General features: G+C 39.0%; 1 protein-coding gene across 1 annotated transcript in view; it reads left to right on the top strand.

The window, feature by feature from the left end:
* Nucleotides 1-22,941, top strand: part of VEGFD (vascular endothelial growth factor D) — a 38,804-nt gene that overhangs the window by 2,744 nt on the left and 13,119 nt on the right. Inside the window, exon 2 of the mRNA XM_024240732.2 lies at nucleotides 18,693-18,903. Within this exon, the coding sequence (XP_024096500.1) occupies nucleotides 18,693-18,903 (211 nt within the window). The remainder of the gene's footprint in view (nucleotides 1-18,692; nucleotides 18,904-22,941) is intronic.

Raw genomic sequence — 22,941 nt, 5'->3', positions numbered from 1 at the left:
AAGCAGCTGAATTTGCATGTGACAGAAAACAAGTCATTACACGTGGAGGATGCAGCATTATATACTTACTAATATGATTAGCAATTTTTTTCATTCTATGCTTACTGATACGATTAGCAATTTTTTTTTCAGAATATATCAGAATTTCCTTTAAAAAGTGAAGCTACATATACTGAACTTATATCCACCCAACCCCTCGCTCAATTAAATTATTTGTGATATGAAGGAAAGGATTGCCTATAGCTAAACAGAAGTTTTGGCATAGATATGACTGAGTGGTAAGGGATAATGAGATATATAATATTGGTTATAGTTTTCTTTTTTCCCCAACTTTTAAGAAAAGAAAATCTAAGAGGAAATAATGTTTCTAAATGTTAAAGTTCTTCTTGTTAAAATTAAAATGTAGTGTGAAAACATATTCATGGTGGTAATGGTTTAGGGTGGTGGTATTTGAATTTTTTTTTTTTTTTTTACTTTTTGACATAAAATGTTTTATTTATTATAAGAAATTCATGGTCTTCCTCAGTACTTGGTCCATATGTATTTCTTTCTCCTCACTCTCGCCTCTTCTAACCACCTCTTTTCCAGAATGGATGGTGATGCCAATTTTGCTCCTAGGTTGTCCTCCAGCCACCCCCAGCCCAGTTTTCACTTTCTAGCTTTGAAGATTGTCCACTTTTCCAGCTTAGACTAGCATTGCCTCTACGATAGTTCTAGGTATCTGTGAAGATTTTTTTTTTTTTTCCTGTAGCAATCATGAAATAGCTACTAGTGCTCTGGACGATTGTGCTTAATGCCATTTGGGTGTAAGGCCTCCTCATTTCATTAGTCTTACCACTTGTGCTTGCAAGGATAGCTGTTTGGAGTCAGCAGTGCATGGAACATGTGAACTGAGACAAATCTGTTTGAAAATCTCAACTTAAGATTTCAAATCCACTGTGTATACTATTTAGCTCTTTAAGTTTCTCCGTCTAAGAAGAACACGTTTTCCTCTAGAAATAAGGTTAACCCAGTACGTATGCATGGTTCATTAATATAATCAGATTACAGCCTAGATGTGGAATTTATTTCTGTTTCTATTTTCTCCAGCTTTTTAATACAGCTCAGACAGTCATATACAGTTGTACACGACGTGCACTGCACAACTCTAGGGTGCTCCATGCATATAGACACATCTGTATGTGACAGCCCTAAGTACAATGTGGTAGACACTCTGGACATTTGGTAAATAAGTATCTACATCCTCACTCTCCTCTCATTCACATTGGCCTTCTGGCCAGCACTATTTCTGGTTTATTTAATAAAAAATTCTTGTCCCCAGAAATTTTGTGAGTCTTCTGAAGATGCTGGGGGAAAGCCAGCCTTCATAAATCTTTTCAAATGAAGACATGTCACTATTGCAACAAAGGAATACCAGGCAATGGTAGGCTTTCACAACTTTTTTCTGACAGAATTTGTTTCTTTCTGCTTTATCTTCCCTGTATACTATCTTTTTTTATCCACCCTCTTTCTTAATTACACTGGTAGAAGAATATTGGTGGGTGATGGAGTCATTCACATTCTGTGTAAGACTAGAATCAGTCCAAGATCCACAGGAACATGGGATACTTCTTTCATGAGAAGCCACATGGCTCACAAGACTTCTTTACCTTTGTGTTACTTGCCTTCTCCTGAAATTGTCTCTACAGTGAATCAAATAACAAGGACTGAGGTGTATTTTCCATCTTTAATTCCAGGAAGCAGTCCCACTCCTTCTCCCTGCCCTATTTCCAGTTCCAAAGTCACGTACAGGGAAGTCCATTGACTTTGATGTTGGTCAAATGGCCCCACAAGCTCTTGTCCATTTTTCTGTCAGACAGAGTCCTTGGCACAAAAGACATCTGAAATACTTTCCATTAATTTCTTCTTTATTTATGACCTTGTAGTTAAGTGTGTTGAATTATATGCTTCTATACACATCTGTTTTAATCCAGTTACTCACTTATAACTGGTGACTGAAACTTTTATATCACTATAGCGTATTCTTGGTACCCAGGATACAATAGAATCCTCAATATCTTATATCTTCGATGTAGTACTTCCTTGTATGACTTATTTCTTAACATAAAAATCCTGTTTTAGACCTGTGTATAAACCTTTACTATAAATCCCAAAGACAATTTCTGGAATGAGAATATAGTATTTGCCCACACACATGATTCCATGTAGAACTTGAGGTAATAAGATCTGGGACTCCCAGATACATTTATTATTACCACAATTGGATAGAGGTGCTACAGAAATAGGCACACAAATGACAGTAAAATTGTTTCTGAGCACATTTCTAGGCTCCACTTTTTTCTACAACTTAGGATGAACAGAGAGAGTGGAAACTGTATATAATTGGGAATGTGACTGAGATGAGACGAAGATGAGATGGAAGCATTTCTTCTTCCCTTGCCTTTCTGGTGGTAAGTTCACTCTTCTGTCTTCCTTGCCACTAGTTCTTGCAGTCCCTACCAAGACACTAGGGCATTATACAGCAAACACACCCTGAGGCCCCCTGCTACTGCATCATGAAAGCCTTAGCTGGTTGTGATGTCCTAGTTCATAAAGAATCTGCCTTGTCTCTCATTAGAGCTTTCTAATATTTGACAATTCATTCATTTATTTTTTTCAACAGGTATTTATTGGGCATCTATATATCTAGGCACTGATCTAGGAGCTGGGAATGAAGCAGGAAATAAGTCTAGGGGCTGGGAATACAGCAGGAAGTAAGACAATGTTTCAATTCTCTTGGAATTTGCATTCCAAGTGTGATGGGTAGAGGCAGACAATATGCAACTCTGTAACATGTCAGTTGTGATAAATGCTATGAAGAAAATCAAGTAGGGGGAGCGGATACAGTACTGAATAAATCAGAGGAGACCTTTCTGATTCAGTTATGTCTCTACAGAGTCCTGAAGGAAATAAGAGAGACAGAGGCAACCATCAGTGCAGTGGCCATGGTGGGCGCAGCAAGTTGGCTTCGATGTCTGGGTATTAGCCAGGGAGCCGGTGCAGCTGGAGGTGGGGTGAGTGGAGGCCAGAAGTGCAGTTGTTGAGGTTGGAGAAGTAGCCAGGGAAGATCATGTAAGGTGTGGCTGTGTTCCCATAAAACTTTATGGACACTAAAAATTGAACTTTATGTAATTTTCCTGCATCATGAAATTTTTTTAAAAAAAATTGTTTTAACCATTGGAAAATGTAAAAAATTGTTCTTAGCTAACAGGCCATACAAAAACAGGCTGCAGGTTAGATTTGGCTCATGGGTCATAGTTTGGCAATTGTGTTATATATAAATTATTACACTATTTTATCTTCATGGTACACATCCATACCTGACATGTTTTATTTGCCTGTGTATACATTTATTGCTTTGTCGCCATCTACTAGAATACAAGTTTTTTGAGAAAAGGAGCTCTTAATTGTCTTGTTTACTGCAGCATCCCAATCACCTGTGAAAAGCCTGTAATAGAGTAGATACTAAAAACAATATTTGTTGACTGATTGATGGACTAGACCTCAGGATTTTTAGATATCCAGGATCAGGATATGAACTACTGCATTAAATCATCTCCAACATCTACTCTCATGATGGCTTGTCTCACTTCATGATTTAAAAAAAATTCTAAAGCATTTTTAAGGCAGTGTATTCACCCTGTGCTATTTTCCTGTGGACATACGATAGGATTTGTGTGGATGTATCAAAGACTTCTCCACTGTCCTTCCAGGCACATCCTATGAAGCGTTCCCTTTTAGGAGCCACAGGTATAGAAGGAAGTCATCTGAGCCCATTATTCCAGCCTGTTGGTAACAGAAAGAGAGACGAGCAAAGTAGCATCTGGCTGCACAGGGGTCTGGACAAAACTTCAACATCTTGATGTTTTCCTTCATCCCTGAGATCCTTAGAAATGCTACCTATGCTTTCATTTTATGCTAGGTGGTTTGTAAAATCATGGTAAATTATGGCAAAATACTCTGGTCAGATACTTTATCAGGTTAGGCCAGGATATGCTGTGAAAACAAACCCCCCAAATCTTGATGGATTCATAAACAACAGAGACTTATTTATTGCTTATACCACATGACCAGCCTGGTTCATCTGGGGTCAACTCCACATGGGGATGAAGCTGGCTGAGTATCCAATCTTGAATGTTAGGAATCACTATGACAGAGGGAGAGAGAGCCCCAGAGAGCCTCACCCTGGCACTTAAATTCTCTGGCCCAGAAGTGACACATATTACTTCTAGTTGCAGCCCCTTGACCCACTGCCCCATCTAGCCACAAAGGGCCAGGAGGTGCAATCCCACCATGCACTCAGAAGGCAGAGAGATGGAAATATTTGACAAACCGTATTAATGACTGTGACACATGGTGAGTTCTTCACATTGGTGACTTCTAAGTGCTTCTGAACACACCTTTGACTGTAGAATGTCAAAAACATTCCCAATTTTACAGCAGTGCTGGAAAATGAATTGTATTGAGACAAGTTGGGAGGAGTAGAAGGAGATGGAATAAAAAAAATTCACTGATTTCTGTCATGTGTCATGCCTCCTTTACTGCATGGAAGAACGTATACTTTGCTTAGAAAATCACATTACCACATTCAGAACAACTTTAGTGAAGATGGGAAACAACCATGGCTGGTCAATGGGGTAAAGTGTGCTGAAGGAAGACAGGTTTATTTCTCAGGAGGCATCTTCTCCCTGGGAAAAGGAAAGACACATATTCATCTCAGTAAATATTTGTGGAATGTCTACCATGTGCCAGACATATGAGTGGAAATGATGTTTTTATAAAATAAAGATGTCTTAAGTATTTGCATGTCTTACTAACAGTCAGGGAGTTCAATTTGGCCAGTGGGAAGGATAATTTTATGCCTGAAACTTTAGTAATGTAAATTTTTATGCTGATTCTCTTTTTGTCATTCGCTGAGTATTCCTAAGTAACTATAACACTCACATATTGGAGATAAGTATTGGTTTCCTGAAATCTAGGTTTGGCTAACATTGCTTCTGGAAAGAGAAAATGACATGTGTTGAATGTCCCTATGGCAAATTCTTGCTGTTACTTACTGTTCCATTATGGAGAGTGTTAGAAAGAGTGTAATTTTGATTGAATGAATATGCTAAAAAAACACCCTAAATAAGAAACTGCACAAAAGAACAGAGTGGAATGAAAAAGTGAAAACAACTTTGCAATGGTGTGCTTCATTTATAAGTACATTGTCACAGCAAGACTAGGGATGATTGGGCATCTTAGAGAGTGCAGAGGATGTTGATAAGGAAGAGGAAGAGGAGATCAGTGGATTTTGATGTGGGATACTAGATCCTTAGGGAAGAAATGTGAAAGAGGATATGCTGGGCTGACTGCCACTGGCATAGCAAGGCTGCTTTGTAGAAGGGACAATAAAGTTTTGCATAAGGATCCTTTCCCCATCCAATGGATTATGCTACACTTTCGCTGGAATAGGGCTGTAGCAGTTAGCTATTACCACAATAATGCTGTGTAACAAAGCAGTCCAAATTTCAGTGGCTTAAAACATCACTACCTTATTCTCACTTATGTCTCCGAGTCAGCTGGGAGTCAGAGGATTAAGGCTCAAAGCATAGGTTTGGTGCAGGTCAGCCCCACGTGTCTCTCATCCTCCTTTGATCAGTGGGCTAGCAGGAGCGTGTGCTTGCAGTGATGGTGGAAATAGAAAAACGTGCAATCATAGGTGAGTTTCAAGCCTCTCCTTGCATCATGTCTTGTAATGTCTCATTGGTCAATAGGGCTGGGAAATATATCCCTCCCTCAGAGAGTCAGGAGTGGAAATGAAATTGTTTTTAACAATAGCCTAATCACCATAAAGGCTTTGGGTGGCACAGTGGGCCCTCGATCTTGGAGATCAGTGATAGACTGTAACAGACCTCAGAAACCCCTTGGGGTTATTCAGAGCACACTTCTAGAGGGTCTGGGGTTGTCTTGCCATTCAAGCCCATCCCACACCCATCTGCCCCCACATATCCTGAGCACAGTTATGTCAAGTGAGAACAGAGGCATTTGAGTGGAGCACAGATTTCAAACACATAAAGGCAGGGCATGGCCATCTCCCCCAGGGCTAGATGATCTGGCTGGGAGAAAACCACGAGCAGTCTTCATCAAATTGGAGGATGTGGAGGTCCCAGGCATTTAGTCCCCTAGTATGTCCTTAAAAAATCCAGACAGCCATGCACACACACTCACACAAATGCACACGCACACACACATACATTCACACACACTTTTCCTGCATTTGTATTTCCTTTCCTCAGTCTAAATTTAATTAAACAACTTGGATTTCATATATATTCATTTAAATATAGAATTGCATAAAGCAAAGAGCCACCAGAACCACCAATGGTAGCATGAGGCCTCTGAAATGAAAGATGAGCCCACCCCAACCTTAAATGGCCAGGTTTCTGGATTTCAGAGAAGCAAGATCAGACCCTTGGCAGGTTCCATCTGAGCAGCCACAGCAGCCATAGCTACAGCAATAATTATTAGAAAGTGTGCGTTCTCCCTGCCCCAGTTAGTACACCCTATACCACCAGGTGTCATCTGTTCTAGGTAAAGTCAGACCCTAATGACAAAACATCAAAATGTAAAATGTGGGTTGTTTTTTTCTTTACACACTTCTAAAGACATGTAAAGCCTGAGCAGATACCTTAAAATTCATCTTCTATCTGAAAATACCTCCTAGAACCATTTTAAAAAGGAGATGGAGGCAAGGTGGAGAGAAAAAGTTTGTCTTTGATTTACCGTGGGAAAGTTGTCTTTAAAAATTTTTTTAATGTTTATTTACTATGATTGGAGTTGCCGTGTCTTACTCTTCTCAAGCTCATCTGTCTGGCTCCTAAGGAATATCAGGGGCCCTAAAACACAGACTTCTAAACCCCAACACATAGGACACACCTATGTGTGGAAAGAAAGGAAAGAGGAAGGAAAGAAAGGAATGCAACATTTATTGTGTGCCTACCGTATACCTGACCCTTTCCTACATAGGACCACATATAATCTCTTCACGAGCTTTATGAGGTGACTATTATTAACAATGCTGCTTTATAAATGAGGAAACCAAGCCTTAAGGAAGTCAAATACCATATCCTCAGTCAAATAGCTAAAAAAAAAAAAAAAGAAAGAAAGGGTAGTGCCTGGATTCAAAGACAGCTTATTTTTTTAACTTATAGAGTAATATGGATTTTTTTCCCTTTTGGTGTGTAGTTCTATGAATTCTAACACATGTAGAGATTTATATAACCACAACCATAATTAGGATACAGAACTATTCCATCACCCCCCAAAAATTCACTTAGGTTATCCTTTTATAGTCAGACCCTCCTCCCAGCCTCCCAACCTCTGGCAATCACTGATCTGTTCTCCTTCACTGTCGTTTTGTATTTTTGGTTTACTGTCATTCTGGTTTTTTGGGAATGTCATGTAAATGGAATCATACGGTATGTAACAGTTTGAGATTGGCTTCTTTCATTCATACTGCCTTTGAGATTCTACCAATGTCCCAGTAGTTCATTCCTTTTTATTGCTGAGTAGTATTCCGTCGATTGCTGAACCGTTCACCCATTGAATGACACATAAGTTGTTTCTAGTTTTTTGGCTATTGTGAATAAAGCTACTACCAACATTCATGTACATGTATTTATGTGAACATAAGGCTTCATTTATCAAGGGTAAAATCCCCAGAAGTAGGACTGTTGGGTCATATGGTGAACATATGTTTATAAGAAACTGCAAACACATTTTCCAGAGTGTTATACCATTCAAAGCCAGTTTTGAACAATTCAAATCTATGCTTTCTCCTTTCCAGTAAGCTGTTTCTCCAGATGACAGAGTGGTTTACTATATTAGGCAAAGCTTCATCTTGGGGAATTTTATTTCCAACTGAGAGCTATGGGAGGCAAAGTCACAAAACTTCAGCTCAGACTCACAAATCTAACTTGATCTGGGAAGATACCTCGACAGGTGGGGGAGGGACAACATCTGCTGAGGAAGGCTGGGAGTGGAGTGAGACATTGCTACTTGGACCCCAAAACCAGGAAAAATTTGGTGGTTTTGGTTGAGCCTGAACCATCAGGTTAAACAGGAAATGCAAAATCCTCTTCCAGTGAAACAGAAGAAGCTGCTAAGAGGTAGAGGGAGCATGGAACTATTTGTATTGCAACCGAATCCACCTCCCCAAATCCACTGCAAAGGGAAATTGCTGACTGCAGTGTCCCTGAACTCCAGGGTAAGTAAGAAGAGAACCACGCCCCCCCCCCCCCCCCCCCGAGGGAACACTTGTAAATTTTTAAGCAAATCTAGGGAAAGTTGTGTGAAATGTATCCCTTCCGTAACTCACCCTAAAGCTTCTGGGTATTCTAAATATGCAAATTCTATTCATCACACCCTTTTATCACCAAGCTTCCTGAAGACATATTGCCAACACAATTTGACAAAGAAAATAGCACCAACAGCTTTTTAAAGCCTTGGAAGGATAGTCTCAGACTCATGGCTCTCAAGAGGTCCAGGGATGAATTTAGCAAAGCTGGCCTCCTTTTCCATATATATAGAACAAGAGGATTGTTAATAGCATGGGATTGGAATGGCTCAAGAAAAGCTTTTTGCAGCCTTTGAGAAAAGTAGCCAGGGTCCCCCCTTAAACCTTCTTTGCTGATGGCCTTACAGCTCAAAACCAGCACTGGAACCAGCTAGGTACTCCTAAACCAAAGCCTCTTCCACTTGGCATGTATATTTATATTCTCATATCTTCTTTCAAATACCTTTTAGGGTTGCCTTTTGAAAGGATTATAATTTATAATTTTTTGTTGAATTCAGTAGGTTAAAGCAGTACCTATTATCTTTAATTTTATTTTGAAAAATTGGTTGGTTTGGCTTTTTGGGAATTTGAGAGGCAAATTAGTCTGTCATTTAGGATGGTATCACATAAGGCAGCCAACTTCATCATGCTATTTAGCCTGAAAAGCGATATTGTTGGTCTTCAACCATGAAAAAGTCGTACAGGTTGGGAGCTGACCTGCAAACGGTCAGGTATCTTGAGATAGGAAAAGGATTTACAAATCCAGGTCAGCAAGATACTCATACAACTATTTTGAACCCAAGGTATACATCAAATAGATTTAAAGACTAAGACTATTTCTGAGCATGCATCGACCATTTGAAGACTAGTGGACTTGTATGAAGTTCGGGAGTTAACCTGGGTCTTGTAACTTAAAAACAGCATTTCTCATGCCGTAAATTAGTAGTAGAGAGACAATATAGAGAGTTCCTATATAACCCATCTTCCTCTAAGGCTAACACCTGGGAAGTTTTTTTAAAAAATCCTGATAGCAAAGCTGCAGCCCAGACCCAAAAAATGAGAATCTCTGAGTTAGGATTCGAGCATCAGTATTTCTTTGAAGCTTATTCCCAGGTAGATTCAAGAAGAAGCCAAGATTTTGAACCCCTGCTTTATTATTTTTTTTTTTGGTGAGAGCTTTAAGGGCACAAAATGTTTATAGCTACAAGTTATACATGTATTATAAATTGTATATAATGATACAAAGTGCTAACTAAATAGATGGAGAACGCATAATCACTTTGGCTCAGTTAATCCAATAATTTCCACAATGGGTTCATGAAAAAACTCATCTGACTGGCTAAGTCTTCAATTCTCATTTTTTTAGAATAGTAAATATTTTTACTGCAATCACAGGAACTTGTTGCACTTTCCAATGTGCAAGTTTGTGCAGTTTTGCTCTTGATTCTATTTACAAATATCTTAAGCCAGTTTTCATGAAACATATGAAAAATGAAGCCTGCCTTTTTGTCCCCAAATTGTAAATAGGTGTAAAGCTTTTTAAACATTAATTTCACAATTTCAACAGTTAATTGTTGAATTCTCCTTTCCAATACACAATGTTTTCGTTCAACACAAATCTGGGTAGTAGTAAAACGTTCATCCCGTGTGTTAGGGCTACAGATACATACTACATGCTCTCATAATAAATTCTACTGTTATGATGTATTCATTTTTTAAGTAATTTTCCATAATTTCACTGATGCTTTAAGAAAAAGAGCAACAGTATGTTTCTTTTTAACGTTGAAAGAAATCATAAATATACCCAGGTTCAATGGCACTACTGATAGAACTGCTGCTGAATTTGGAAAGAGCACAATGCACTAGCTGTAAGAAGTCAGTTTCAGGTAAAGAATAATTTTACTTTTCCCTCCTGTAATACCAATTTCACACTGTAGCAGTTTAGCTAGTCAGTTCTCCTAACTTTCTGTCCTTTCCAATTTTATTCAGGCTTTTCAAAAATCAGTGAGCCATCAGATTTACTTTCTTCCCAAAGAAATTCAAATATGAATGCTTGAAATAAATAGGTTATAGAAGGCAAATCAAGTGTTATCAGGTTTAAGATTAAGACAGAAACATGGTCTAATAAAAAGATGTCCAAAATTATTTAGACATCAAATGCTAGAAAGAAAAAAGAAAATTACTTGCAAAGCTGTTTAGGATATATCATCTTTCTTAAAGATTGCCAGCTATATTCTTGAAAAAAAGATAAAAATTTTCTTGTTTAATCCACATGTTATTTTCCACTATAACATTAATTTTACAAACGTTGATGTGAGAGAGAAGAGTTAGATAGTTTCTGCAAACTGGCAAACCTGGCTGTGATAGTGTTTTAATTCAAGTTGACCTGATGCACTTAATAGATTGCTAGTTTTAAAATTAACAATGTGAACCCCTGCTTTAAACCCTTCTCAAAGTGCAGTCAGCCAATCAACAGTATTGCCATCACCTGGGAACTTGTTAGAAACCACTTTGTCAAACTCATTTCCTGGTATGACAATGAATCTGGCTACAGCAACAGGGTGGTGGACCTCATGGTCCACATGGCCTCCAAGGAGTAACACCCCAGGACCATCAGCCCCAGTGAGAGCATGAGAGAAAGAGAGAGGCCCTCAGCTGCTTGGGAATCCCTGCCACACTCAGTCCCCACCACACTGAGAATCTCCTCTCCTCACAATTTCCATGCAGACCCCCCGAAGAGGAAAGGGCCTAGGGAGCCCCACTTTGTCATGTACCACCAATAAAGTTCCCTGTACTCAGCCAAAAAAAAAGAAAGAAAGAAAAAAGAAAAAGAAGTGCAGCATGCTGTCTTGCCCCAAACCCACTGCATCAGAATCTGCATTTTAACAAGATCCCCAGGTATGCACATTAAGTTTTGAGAGGCAGCACTACATATAAAATATTCAACAGACCACACAAACCTGGGCCCAATTGCTATTTGTCAGATACATGTATGTATTTATTACTTATAAATTCCTTCATCAGATATGTATTACATGCTTATTACTTTAAAAAGATGAATCAGACACATATCCTACCCTCAAAGAGCTCTCAGTCTAGGAAGGGAAATACAATGTGTTCATAAATAATATAGTCTAAGTTAGGGACTTCATAAAATGCTTGATGGAAGAAGTGGCATTTATTTTGGACCTGGAATGAGAACTGAAAGAAGATATTCAAAAGACAAGTGATGTAGCGATGTAGTTTGAATACATGAATAATCTCAGGGTTACTTTTTCTATAGCTTTTAGTGAATCAAGTTGTTTATTCATACATTTAATAAATATTTATTCAGCTCTTACTATTGCTATAAGACAGATACCATTACTGCTCAGGTGGTTTTTACAACCTAGTGGGGAAGACAAGCAGATAACAAGAAATGACACAATTCATTAGTGTTACTGGTAGCGTTGTGAAGGACAAGGATGGGGTGCTAGAAATCCATGTGACAGACCAGACCTAGGCAGGGGTGGGAGTTATGGAGGAGGTTTCCCTGAGTAGGTAACATCTAAGCTGGGAAAGATTTAGTTAGACAAAGAGTGAATGGCATTCCAGGCAAAGGAAACAGCATGGACTAAGGTCAAAACAAGAAGATATGAATGAAAGAGCAAGTTGATAAAATGGATGTCCAGTAATATTCCATCGTTCAACTATGCAACATTTTTCATTGCCTCCCAAATTGGGTCAAAGTAGCCTGGTCTTCACGCCTCCAGTCCTTCCTCTTTTTATAAATTTTATACAACTATAGTGATATAGAATTTACTTACTATAAAATTTCATTCAAGTATATTAGTAAATTTACTGAGTTGTATAGCTATCATCCACATAAGGTCCATTATGCCCCTTTGCAATGAACCCTCCATTCTCACTCCCAGCCTCAGGCAGCCAATAATCTATTTTCTGTCTCTACGGGCTGGAAACTTAGGAGTGGAATTGGTTGGTTGTATAATAAATTTAGCTTATTAGAGAACTGCTGAACTCTTTTCCAAAGCAACAATACAATTTTACAGTTTCATCAGCCATGTGTGAGGGTTCCTGTTGCTCCATATCCCTTACAACACTCGGTATTGTCAGTCTTTTTGTTTATAGCCATTCTACTGGGTGTGAAGTGGTATCTCATTTCACCAGCCCCTCTTCCTAACTTATTTGCCAGATTCCCCACTCCTAAACCTGCTCTATGCAAAACCAAAGTGAACCCCTTGCTGGTTTTTTTTTCACTGAGGCTCATTGATATCCCCAAATTATGCCTTTCTTCACACTTTGAATGTGTTACTTGACTGGATATGTATTTTTGGTGAAGGAGAGGGGCTGGAAATTGAGAGATCAAATTGGTAGGAGTACAGAAGGCCTTTGACTTCCTCACAACATGGGACACTCCTAAGTTTCTCCTACAAACCCCACCACTATACCTTTCCAAATATCTTGCCTGCCATCTTGGTCACCCACGACCTAAATTAATACTTAGGAAGCTATGGAGATGCTCATGCTTCCTCAGGGGAGAATGCTGTGTGAACTTAGAAATTAACAAAAGGAGAAATGACTACCCTTGAAATTGTACCACAGAAAGGAGCATACATTCAAATGATGGTGAAGTCTTATTAAAAAGACTTTAAGCCTCCCAATTTAGAAGCTGGCTTGTGGTAGCCAAGAAATTAGAGAATGATTTGTTATTTAAGAGTGAAATTGCTAGTAGTCTTGAATTAATTACCATAAAAAAGCTGCCACTGTAATAAAAAGCAGAGATCTGGTAACCCTGCTTCACTTTCTTCCTCTTGATGAAAGCCTTTTAATTATTTTAATTTTGATTAACACTTCCATCAGAAAATAGGAAGAAATTAGGAGCAATTCACTTGGCAAAGGTTTAGTAATTAAAACCACTGAAATCAATGGTTTAAGTATGTATTTGGGATAATCACACTGTTTAATTTTTATTTTTGTCTTACCCAAGTGGATAACATAAAGTTCATTATACAAAAATCAACCAGTGCAGAAAGCCGACTGGAAACAAACAACCATTCTTGAACCCTTTGAAAATGTATGCCCTTGATGAATTAGTTGTCAGGTTTCTACTTATGTTTAATTGTTAGTACTTCCACTTAAAATAGCAAAATGACTGTCTGCAATTTCTGTTATTTCAAACTAGGTTTTAAATTCTGGGGTTGAAAGTAAGCTTAAATAACTCTGAGTACTTGAGTAAACACTGCATTTTTTATGATGAGGCAAGTTGTACGAGCCATTTAATTACTTTAATTCAATCCAGAGATTTGATATTTTCTCCTGAGTTCTCACAGTTGGATAGTTTAAAAATATTTCTAAGATTGAATTGAATCCTGTAAGAACTATAATAAAACCATACATCTGCCTGTTTTCTTTCTTTCTCTTTCTCTTTCTCTCCTTTCTTTCTTTATTTTCTCTTTCTTTCTTTCTTTTCTTTCTTTCTTTCTTTTCTTTCTTTCTTTCTTTCTTTCCTTTCTTTCTTTCTTTCTCTTTCTTTCTTTCTCTCTTTCTTTCTCTCTTTCTTTCTCTCTTTCTTTCTCTCTTTCTTTCTCTCTTTCCTTTCTTTCTTTCTTCTTTCTTTCTTTCTTTCTTTCTTTCTTTCTTTCTTTCTTTCTCTTTCTTCCTTTCTTTTTCTTTCTTTTTTTTTCCAAGATCTCGCTTGTTGCCCAGGCTGGAGTGCAAGTGGCGAGATCATGGTTCACTGCAACCTTGGCCTCCCCAGGCTCAGGTGATTCTTTCACCTCAGTCTCCTGAGTAGCTGGGAGTACAGGCATGCACCAGCATGTCTGGCTAATTTTTGTATTTTTAGTAGAGACAGGGTCTCACCATGTGTCCAGTCTGGTCTTGAACTCTTGGGCTCAAGCAATCCTCCTGCCTCAGCTTCCCAAAGTGCTGGGATTACCAGTGTAAGCCACCATGCCTGGCCTTGTATTTTTGGATAGTACTGAGTGAAATTTGCCTCAATACATAAAAATCCTTTCAATATACTTCAACTCTAAAATCTTTAAAAAGCTGCTTGGTTTCATTATTTTCACGTGGAAGCAGCATTGTCACAAAGTTTTATTTTGAAGACTGAATTGTATACGGAGTACTGTCCAACTAGAAGAGAATGAATAATCAGGAAAAGAGAGACTATTGACAAATAAGACTTAATGGAGAAGCATTGAATTTCAAGCTGCCAGAGACATTAACAATTGCTCAGTTTCATCTCCAGATTTCTTGGATGAAGAAGCTGTGGCAAGCCAATTTCACAAACCCGATCTATGATCCTCATGCTCCCCACTCCTCTCACTCCCAGAATTTTGCCTTGATTCAAACTTTATAGAAAAGTGAGAAACCACAGGTATGAGCTCACTGAGCTTCCCAGGCAGTCTTGCCATCTACAAACCCATGTCATTCTGTATTTTTCTCTTGTTTCTGACGGTGATCCTCTCATCTAGTCACACTACATCCACTTATCTCTGGCACTTATGTCAAAACAACCCCTCTAGGTCCTGCCTTAGCGCTCCTGCATATGCTTTCTCTTTCTTCCTGTCTGTTGCCTCTTTCCACCAGCTTATAATTCTCCCGCCTTTATTAAAAACATGCACCCACAGACACACACTCACATCTGGATTCCCAAGTACGATAACCTTGTAGACTCATGTTTTCAGATCATTCTTAGTCCATAGAATATAAAATTGATTTAATGATGGCAAACATCTGCAGATGACAATCATTTACAGAAATGGCACTAAAGCCATGAAGCTGAAGCTGCAGGACTTATGGATCTGAGCTAGAAGACAGGGGCCATCAAAAATTCAGCTTCAGTTGGAAATGGGTTCTTTTAGTGCACTACATCAGATTCATGAAAGAGGAAGGAAGAGTTACTGCTCATTGCTGCCTGGAGCTGTGACTTCTATGAAATTACTTAACAGGGGGCAAAGGAGGAAGCAGATACTTCCTTGCAACTAGGACGTGAGCTGAGCTGATCCCTGAATCATAAATACTCAACAAGATTCGGATTCAGGACCTAGGGAATCACGGGGTACAACCATAAAACTTCTAAATGTTGGAGAAAGAATAATGAGAAAGAAAAATGAATCTCTGAATGAAAATGGAACTACTAATCAAAATTCCAAATCACGTTGATACAATTATTACTAAGAATGACAGCAACAAAATGAATAATCAGGATATGTCATACCTATAAAGTTAAAATCTAAAATAATTTGAAGAAATATTTAAATATATTTAGAACCCTCAAAGAGATAAAGAAATAATATTGATAAAATTAAAATGACAAACTAGGGGCCGGGAGCGGTGGCTCACGCCTGTAATCCCAGCACTGTGGGAGGCCGAGCTGGGTGGATCACAAGGTCAGGAGATCGAGACCATCCTGGCTAACACGGTGAAACCCTGTCTCTACTAAAAATACAAAAACAAAATTAGCCCGGCGTGGTGGTGGGCGCCTGTAGTCCCAGCTACTGGGGAGGCTGAGGTGGGAGAATGGCGTGAACCCGGGAGGTGGAGCTTGCAGTGAGCCGAGATCGCACCACTGCACTCCAGCCTGGGCTACAGAATGAGACTCAGTCTCAAAAAAAAAAAAAAAAAAAAAAAAAAGACAAACTAGGAAGAATATAAAGAAATGTAACAGAAAGTAGATGGGAAGAAGAATGAAGTAGAAATGCTTGAAATTAGAAATATGGTGATTGAAATTAAAACCTTAACAAAGTAAACTCTAGACTCACAACAACTGGAGAGTTGGTGATTGGAAAGATGAACCAATTAATTTACCCATAACACATTAGAGAGAGGTGAAGGGGAAAAAAATAGCTAAATATAAAAGCACATTTAAGAGACATGTAAGATGATTAAAAGCCTTCAACATTTTTCAAAAAAGAGAGTAGAGACAATATTATAGGTGGAATAATGAAAATGATAATGGCTGAGAATATTAAAGAATTGAGAATAAAAAAGACAAGTGGCCTCAGATTGAAACTGCCATGAAGGTCTCTGTCTCAAATTCTCAACTCTGCTTTTGTAGTATGAAAGCGGCCATAGACAATAAGTAAATGAATGGACATGGCTGTGTGTCAATACAACTTGATTTACAAAAACAGGCAGGCAGCAGGCTAAATTGGGCTGGGAGGTCATAGTTTGACAGCTCTTGATCTAAAGAATAATAATTGTTGGCCAGGCGAAGTGGCTCATGTCTGTAATCACAACACTTTGGGCGGCCAAGGCAGGCAGATCACTTGAGCCCAGGAGTTCAAGACTAGCCTGCGCAACATGGTGAAACCTCTTCTCTACTAAAAGTACAAAAATTAGCCGGGCATGGTGGCAGGCTCCTGTAGTCCCAGCTACTCAGGAGGCCGAGGCAGGGGAATCGTTTGAACCTGGGAGGCTGAGGTTGCAGTGAGCGGAGATGGTGCCACTGCACTCCAGCCTGGACGACAGAGCCAGACTCGGTCTCGAAAATAAATAAATAAATAATAACCTTTGTTTACATTTTCATGTATATGTCTCCAGATGTTCTTCATATATCCATATAAGTATGTATATATGATGTACATAAGTACAAAAGTAAAAATACATAAGTAATTTTAAAAGAGGTTATAGCATAACTGAATCACCCACGACTTAGACCACACTTGCTCTTCTGAGTACCCATTTTTGGACAACTCTCAGTGTCCACTAGCATGTCTAAAAAAAGTTTCTACTCCTAAAATGCTAATGCATGATGTAGATTTTAACTACAGCTTTTGAGGCTCAGTGGAGGAGAGTGTACATCACACTACCCAATGCAAAGCCTTTTAACAGCCCCTTTTGCTCATCTTTGTTTTCCTCCACTGTTCCTCACCCTGCAGCAGGCAGCTGACATTCCCCTTTCCCTTCCACCCTCCTCTCTCAGCACTGGTCCTTTGCCTCCTCCCTCATCCCAGCTCTACAAATGGCCTCAGCCTGCATATTCCAACCACCCAGCAAAACAAACATCTAGTAACTACAGGGTCAGCAACAGAAAATCCGAGGCCCTAGCCATAGACAGATCACCTTATCATTTCTCCAGCACATTCCAGGAAGGATCTTAATTCGTTCTGTCCCAATATACCTCTACATCCTTTGTTTTGATGATCACATAGAATTCATTGTATGCATATATCATTATTTATATAACTAAGCCCCCAATTTTGAAAAAGAGGCTACATACTGAAAATCTTTTATCTACCAAGTCTTTTTTTTTCTTACAAACCCATCCAATACAGTTGCACTGTATCCGCCAATACAGTTCATGCAACTATATGGAAAGCAAACTCTAGAAGAGTATTTGATAATTCTGTAAGAGTATTAAACTCTTACACTTCTAGAGTGTAAAACTCCAGAAAAGTATTTTGTCAGAAAAAAATCATGTTTTTGCAATAGTAGGTTTTAAAAGAAAACAAAGAAAGAGGGTTAGAAGTAAGAAAATTCAGGTTATCAGAGGCTTGGTATCTTTTTTTTGTGACTGTAGTCAGGTTACCCAGGCCTTTGTGGATCAATTTCCCAAACAAATAACAGAGATGAAAACAACTGTCATTAGCTACTGTCACAAAAATAATATGATAAACATGTATTCATTTCCTATGGCTGCCATAACTAATTATCACAAACTTGGTGGCTTAAAATAACAGAAATTTATTTTTTCACAGCTCCAGAGTTCAGAATTCCAAAATGGAAGGGTCAGCAAGGCTGCATGCCCTCCAAACACTCTTGGAGAGAATCTTTTCTTGCTTCATCCAGCTTCTGATGGCTCTAGGCAATCCCCCGCTTGTGACTGCATCACTCCAGTCTCTGCCTCCATCTTCAAATGGCATTCCTCTGTGTCCCTGTCTTCTCTTCTGCCTCTTATAAGGACACTTGTCATTGTACAGTATTTAGGGTCCACATAGATAATCCAGGAGGATCTCATTTTAAGATCCTTAACTTCATTACATCTGTACAGATCCTTTGTCCAAATTAAGGTAATGTTCACAGGTTCTGTGGGTTAGGATGTGGACATATCATTTTGAGGCCCACCATTCAATGCACTACAATTTTTTTTGTAAGTGTTCTGAGAACCCAGGAAGAATAAGTAAATCCTCTGATTCAATCAAAAATGAGCAGAATGTGAACCAAAAATACTAGAAGATATCCTTTTTCCTAGGCACTGGCATACATTTCAATAGTATCTCTAATTACTTTACAGATGTATTTACACTTCTAAGTGTCAGCAATGAAGATTATTATGACAAATTTAAAATTTAGCAACTTGTTTTTAAACTGGTATTTTTGTTTTTTTAAGCGGTCATCTCAGTCCACATTAGAACGATCTGAACAGCAGATCAGGGCTGCTTCTAGTTTGGAGGAACTACTTCGAATTACTCACTCTGAGGACTGGAAGCTGTGGAGATGCAGGCTGAGGCTCAAAAGTTTTACCAGTATGGACTCTCGCTCAGCATCCCATCGGTCGACTAGGTTTGCGGCAACTTTCTATGACATTGAAACACTAAAAGGTAGGTATGTGGATGTGGAGACAAATTCTTTCTCTTTATCAGATAGTGACAAACACACTTACTTTCTCCAAAAGTCTGCATAGGGCAGACACGTGTCAGAGGGAGAACGAAAGTCGGTCTTTGATTTCCAGTATTAGTGCAGAATCTTGATTTTTTAATGTTTGCTTCACAGAGAAATATAGTCAATATGATTTTGAGATAAAAAACACAAAAGAACATCACAAAATATAGAAATAAATTTAACTCAAGGATGTGGGGGCAAAGAAAACCCAGGAAGACTATTGTTCTCAATAGAAAAAAAATCATCAGGTTTACTTAGAAAATAAAACCTGGGGATTCATCCACAAGGAGTATTCTACTGCCATACATACATAGATAAAAACCAAAGATGGCCAGGCATGGTAGCTCATGCCTGTAATCCCAGCACTTTGGGAGGCCAAGGAAGGCAGATCGCTTGAGCCCAGGAGTTTGAGACCAGCCTAGGCAACATGATGAGACCCCATCTCTACAAAAAAATAGAAAAAAATAGCTGAGCATTGTGGTACGTGCCTGTATTCCCAGCTACTTGGGAGGCTGAGGTGGGAGGATCGGCTGAGCCCAGGAGGTCGAGGCTACAGTGAGCCATGATCATGCTACTGCACTCCAGCCTGGGCAACAGAGCAAGATCCTGTCTCAAAAAAACCACCACCCCCGAACCAATAGATTAGGTATAGCTTTTTTTTATTTCTTCAAAGTTGTGTGATTTTTAGTAAAAGTGAAAAGTAAAAGTTGGACACTGAGTTGTAATATTGGATACTGGTATTGCTAGGAGAATAACGAAGGGAGAAAATTCTCAAGACAAAATGATCAAAACTCCAGACTAGAAAATAACATAATTTGAAATAAGGGTAATGATCGTTCCCTAGTAACATATGAAGATTCTTTAAAAGAAAATCAGGCCAGGTGTGGTGGATGACACCTGTAATCCCAGCACTTTGGGAGGTCGAGGCAGGTGGATCACCTGAGGTCAGGAGTTCGAGACCAGTCTGACCAACATGGTGAAAACCCATCTCTACTAAAAATACAAAATTAGCCAGGCATGGCGGTGCATGCCTGTAATCCCAACTACTTGGGAGGCTGAGGCAGGAGAATTGCTTGAACCTGGGAGGCGGGTTCAAGAATTGCAGTGAGCCAAGATTGCACCATTGCACTCCAGCCTGGGCAACAAGAGTGAAACTCCATCTTAAAACAAACAAACAAACAAACAAACAAAGAAAACCAGTGTGAGTAGGTACTGTCATAATGAATAAAATGCTTGTCAAGTAAAGTTCTGTGGTTTCTGATTAGGCACTTAATTTTTTGATGTCATGTCAAAACAACACAAGAAGCTGCTATAGCATTGCTGATCTAGCATTCTAGATTTGATTACCATGATTACCTGGTAACTGACTATATATATAGCATAATTCATATTAACCACTAGGCCAAAACTATTTTTTCTTTCTACCTAAAATTGTATTTGTTTTTTCCCATTTGTAAAAAGATGTTGGGGTTGCACAGACCTCTGTTGTTGGCTGTGGGGAAAGCTGTGCATAGATGGGGACATATTCTTCGGTAGCACCTTGGGCATGAGTGTGAAGAGGATTCTTTGTGTTCATGTGTATGACTGTGTGTCTAAGTGAGTTGACGTGCTAGGAACCATAGCCTCGAGCTCACTTCAGACAGGAATTTGAAGCTCTAGATGTTTCTATGTGGTGAATTAATATAGCCTTCACGAGAACAAAGGGTTGGCACCTCATCTAGAGGTCAAAGGCCTTAACCAGATTACCTGACTGAAGGCCTGAGGTGAACCTGGAGCTATTTCATGAAGATGAATGTTACCATAAAACCAAGACTAGGTGATCTAAAAAAAGTCAATGACATTGACATTTTCTAAGGAGAAAACCATTAAAATATCACGGAATTTGCAAACCCTATGAATTTATCTCGTAATTTCTAGGGGATCATCTAAAGTTATTTACTAAGTTAGAAGCAGTAAATAATGAAATCAGCATGTTACACCAATTAGAATTTATCAACTCTCCCTTGTGGATTTCAAGGTAATTTCCTGAGGCAGAGCAGTCCTGCTGGGAAGTAGTAAAGAATAGTAGAGTTATGAAGCCTTTAATCAGTGATGTTGGTCATAATTGCATATGATTTTGATTAAAAGCTTACCACTCCAATTTCAAAACTTAGTTTTATAAAAAGAGAAAAAGCAAATGGAAAGCAATCTTTAAGTAGAATTTTAAATTGGGAATATTTTCATAGGTTGGTTTCTTGTTTTTTCAAGGATTCATGATTAATTGTAGTGAATTAAATAATAACCATAATAATACTTAATTGAGTAATTTATCTTTCATGTGTTCAGCCTTCAGGCTTTTTATATAAATATTAATAATCAGAAATTTTTAAAAAGGTTTCTTGGGGGCTGGGCACAGTGGCTCACGCCTTTAATCCCAGCACTTTGGGAGGCTGAGGTGGGCGGATCACAAGGTTAAGAGATCAAGACCAGCCTGGCCAACATGGTGAAACCCCGTCTCTACTAAAAAATACAAAAATTAGCTGGGCATGGTGGCGCATACCTGTAATCCCAGCTAGTTGGAAGGCTGAGGCAGGAGAATCGCTTGAACCCAGGAGGTGGAGGTTGCAGTGAGCCTAGATCGCGCTGCTGCACTCCAGCCTGGCAACAGAGCGAGACCCCGTCTCAAAACAAAAAAAAAAGTTTCTCGGGATAGAATGTTTTATTGTGAGGAAAAAAATTAAAAAAACAAAGTTTAGGTAGACTGTGTAGTATAATGCAGTGCTCCAGACAACTCCTATTATGTTTTCTGTGATTGAAGAAGCAACATAGGAAAAAATTGGTATTAAGGGATGAAAAAGGAGAAAGGATATGGAGAAGATGTTATAAGGGAATAATTTAGGGACTAGGGTCACATCTCAAATGGTAATATTGTATCAGTATACTTCAAGCAGAGGTTTTCTCTATCCCTTCTATTCCCCTATATGGGAATTCAGAATAATCTCAGGAGAGTTCTTGAAAATGCAGTAAAAATAAAGGAGAGTTTGCCTATTGTTGCATAACACATTACCACAAAACTTAGCTACTTAAAACAATATTTATCTCAGTTTCTGTGGGCCAGAAATGCTGACATGGCCTAGATCAGTTTTTCTGCTTCAGATGTTTCTGGAGGCTGCAGTTAAGATGTTGGCTTGGGCTGCAGGCATCTTAGGGAACAGCTGAAGCAGACTGTGCTTTCAAGTTCAGTCAGCTGTTGTTTGCAGGACTCAATTCCTCACAGGCTGTTGGACTGAGGGTCTTAGTTCCTCGCTGGCTATTGGCCAGAGGCTGCCCCAAGTCCTTGTCCTGTGGACCTTTCTAACATGGCGGCAAACTAACACAAGAACAGAAAACCAAACACCGCATGTTCTCACTCATAAGTAGGAGTTGAACAATGAGAACACATATACACAAGGAGGGGAACATCAAAAACCAGGGCCTGTTGGTAGGTGGGGGGCAAAGGGAGGGAGAGCATTAGGACAAATACCTAATGCACGTGGAGCTTGAAACCTAGATGACGGGTTGATGGGTGCAGCAAACCACCATGGCACATGCATACCTATGTAACAAACCTGCACGTTCTGCACATGTATCCCAGAACTTAAAGTAAAATAAGCTAAAAAAAAAAAAAAAAAAAAAAAAAAAAAGCCTGCAAGTGGAGAAGGAGAAGGAGAGAGTGTGTGTGTGAGAAAGTGAGACAGAGTAAGAAAGAAGAGAGCTTGCAATAAGTAGAAACAAAACTGCAATCTTTTTTAACTTCATCATGGAAGTGGTATCCTATCACTTTTGCTGTATTCTCTTCGTAAGAAGCAAGTTACTAGGTTCAGCTCACACACAAGGGGAAGAGATTTACACAAGGGCATGACAATCAGGAGGTGGGGACCACTGGGGGTTAGTTTCAAAGCTGCCTACCACAAGAGATTTTCACCAGCACCACATCCCCACATATAATAAATAAACTC

The sequence above is a fragment of the Pongo abelii genome, chromosome X (genome assembly GCF_028885655.2).
Source record: "Pongo abelii isolate AG06213 chromosome X, NHGRI_mPonAbe1-v2.0_pri, whole genome shotgun sequence".
NCBI lineage: Eukaryota > Metazoa > Chordata > Mammalia > Primates > Hominidae > Pongo > Pongo abelii.
Note: the sequence above shows the minus strand (reverse complement) of the source record. Positions and strands in the feature narration are given on the sequence as shown.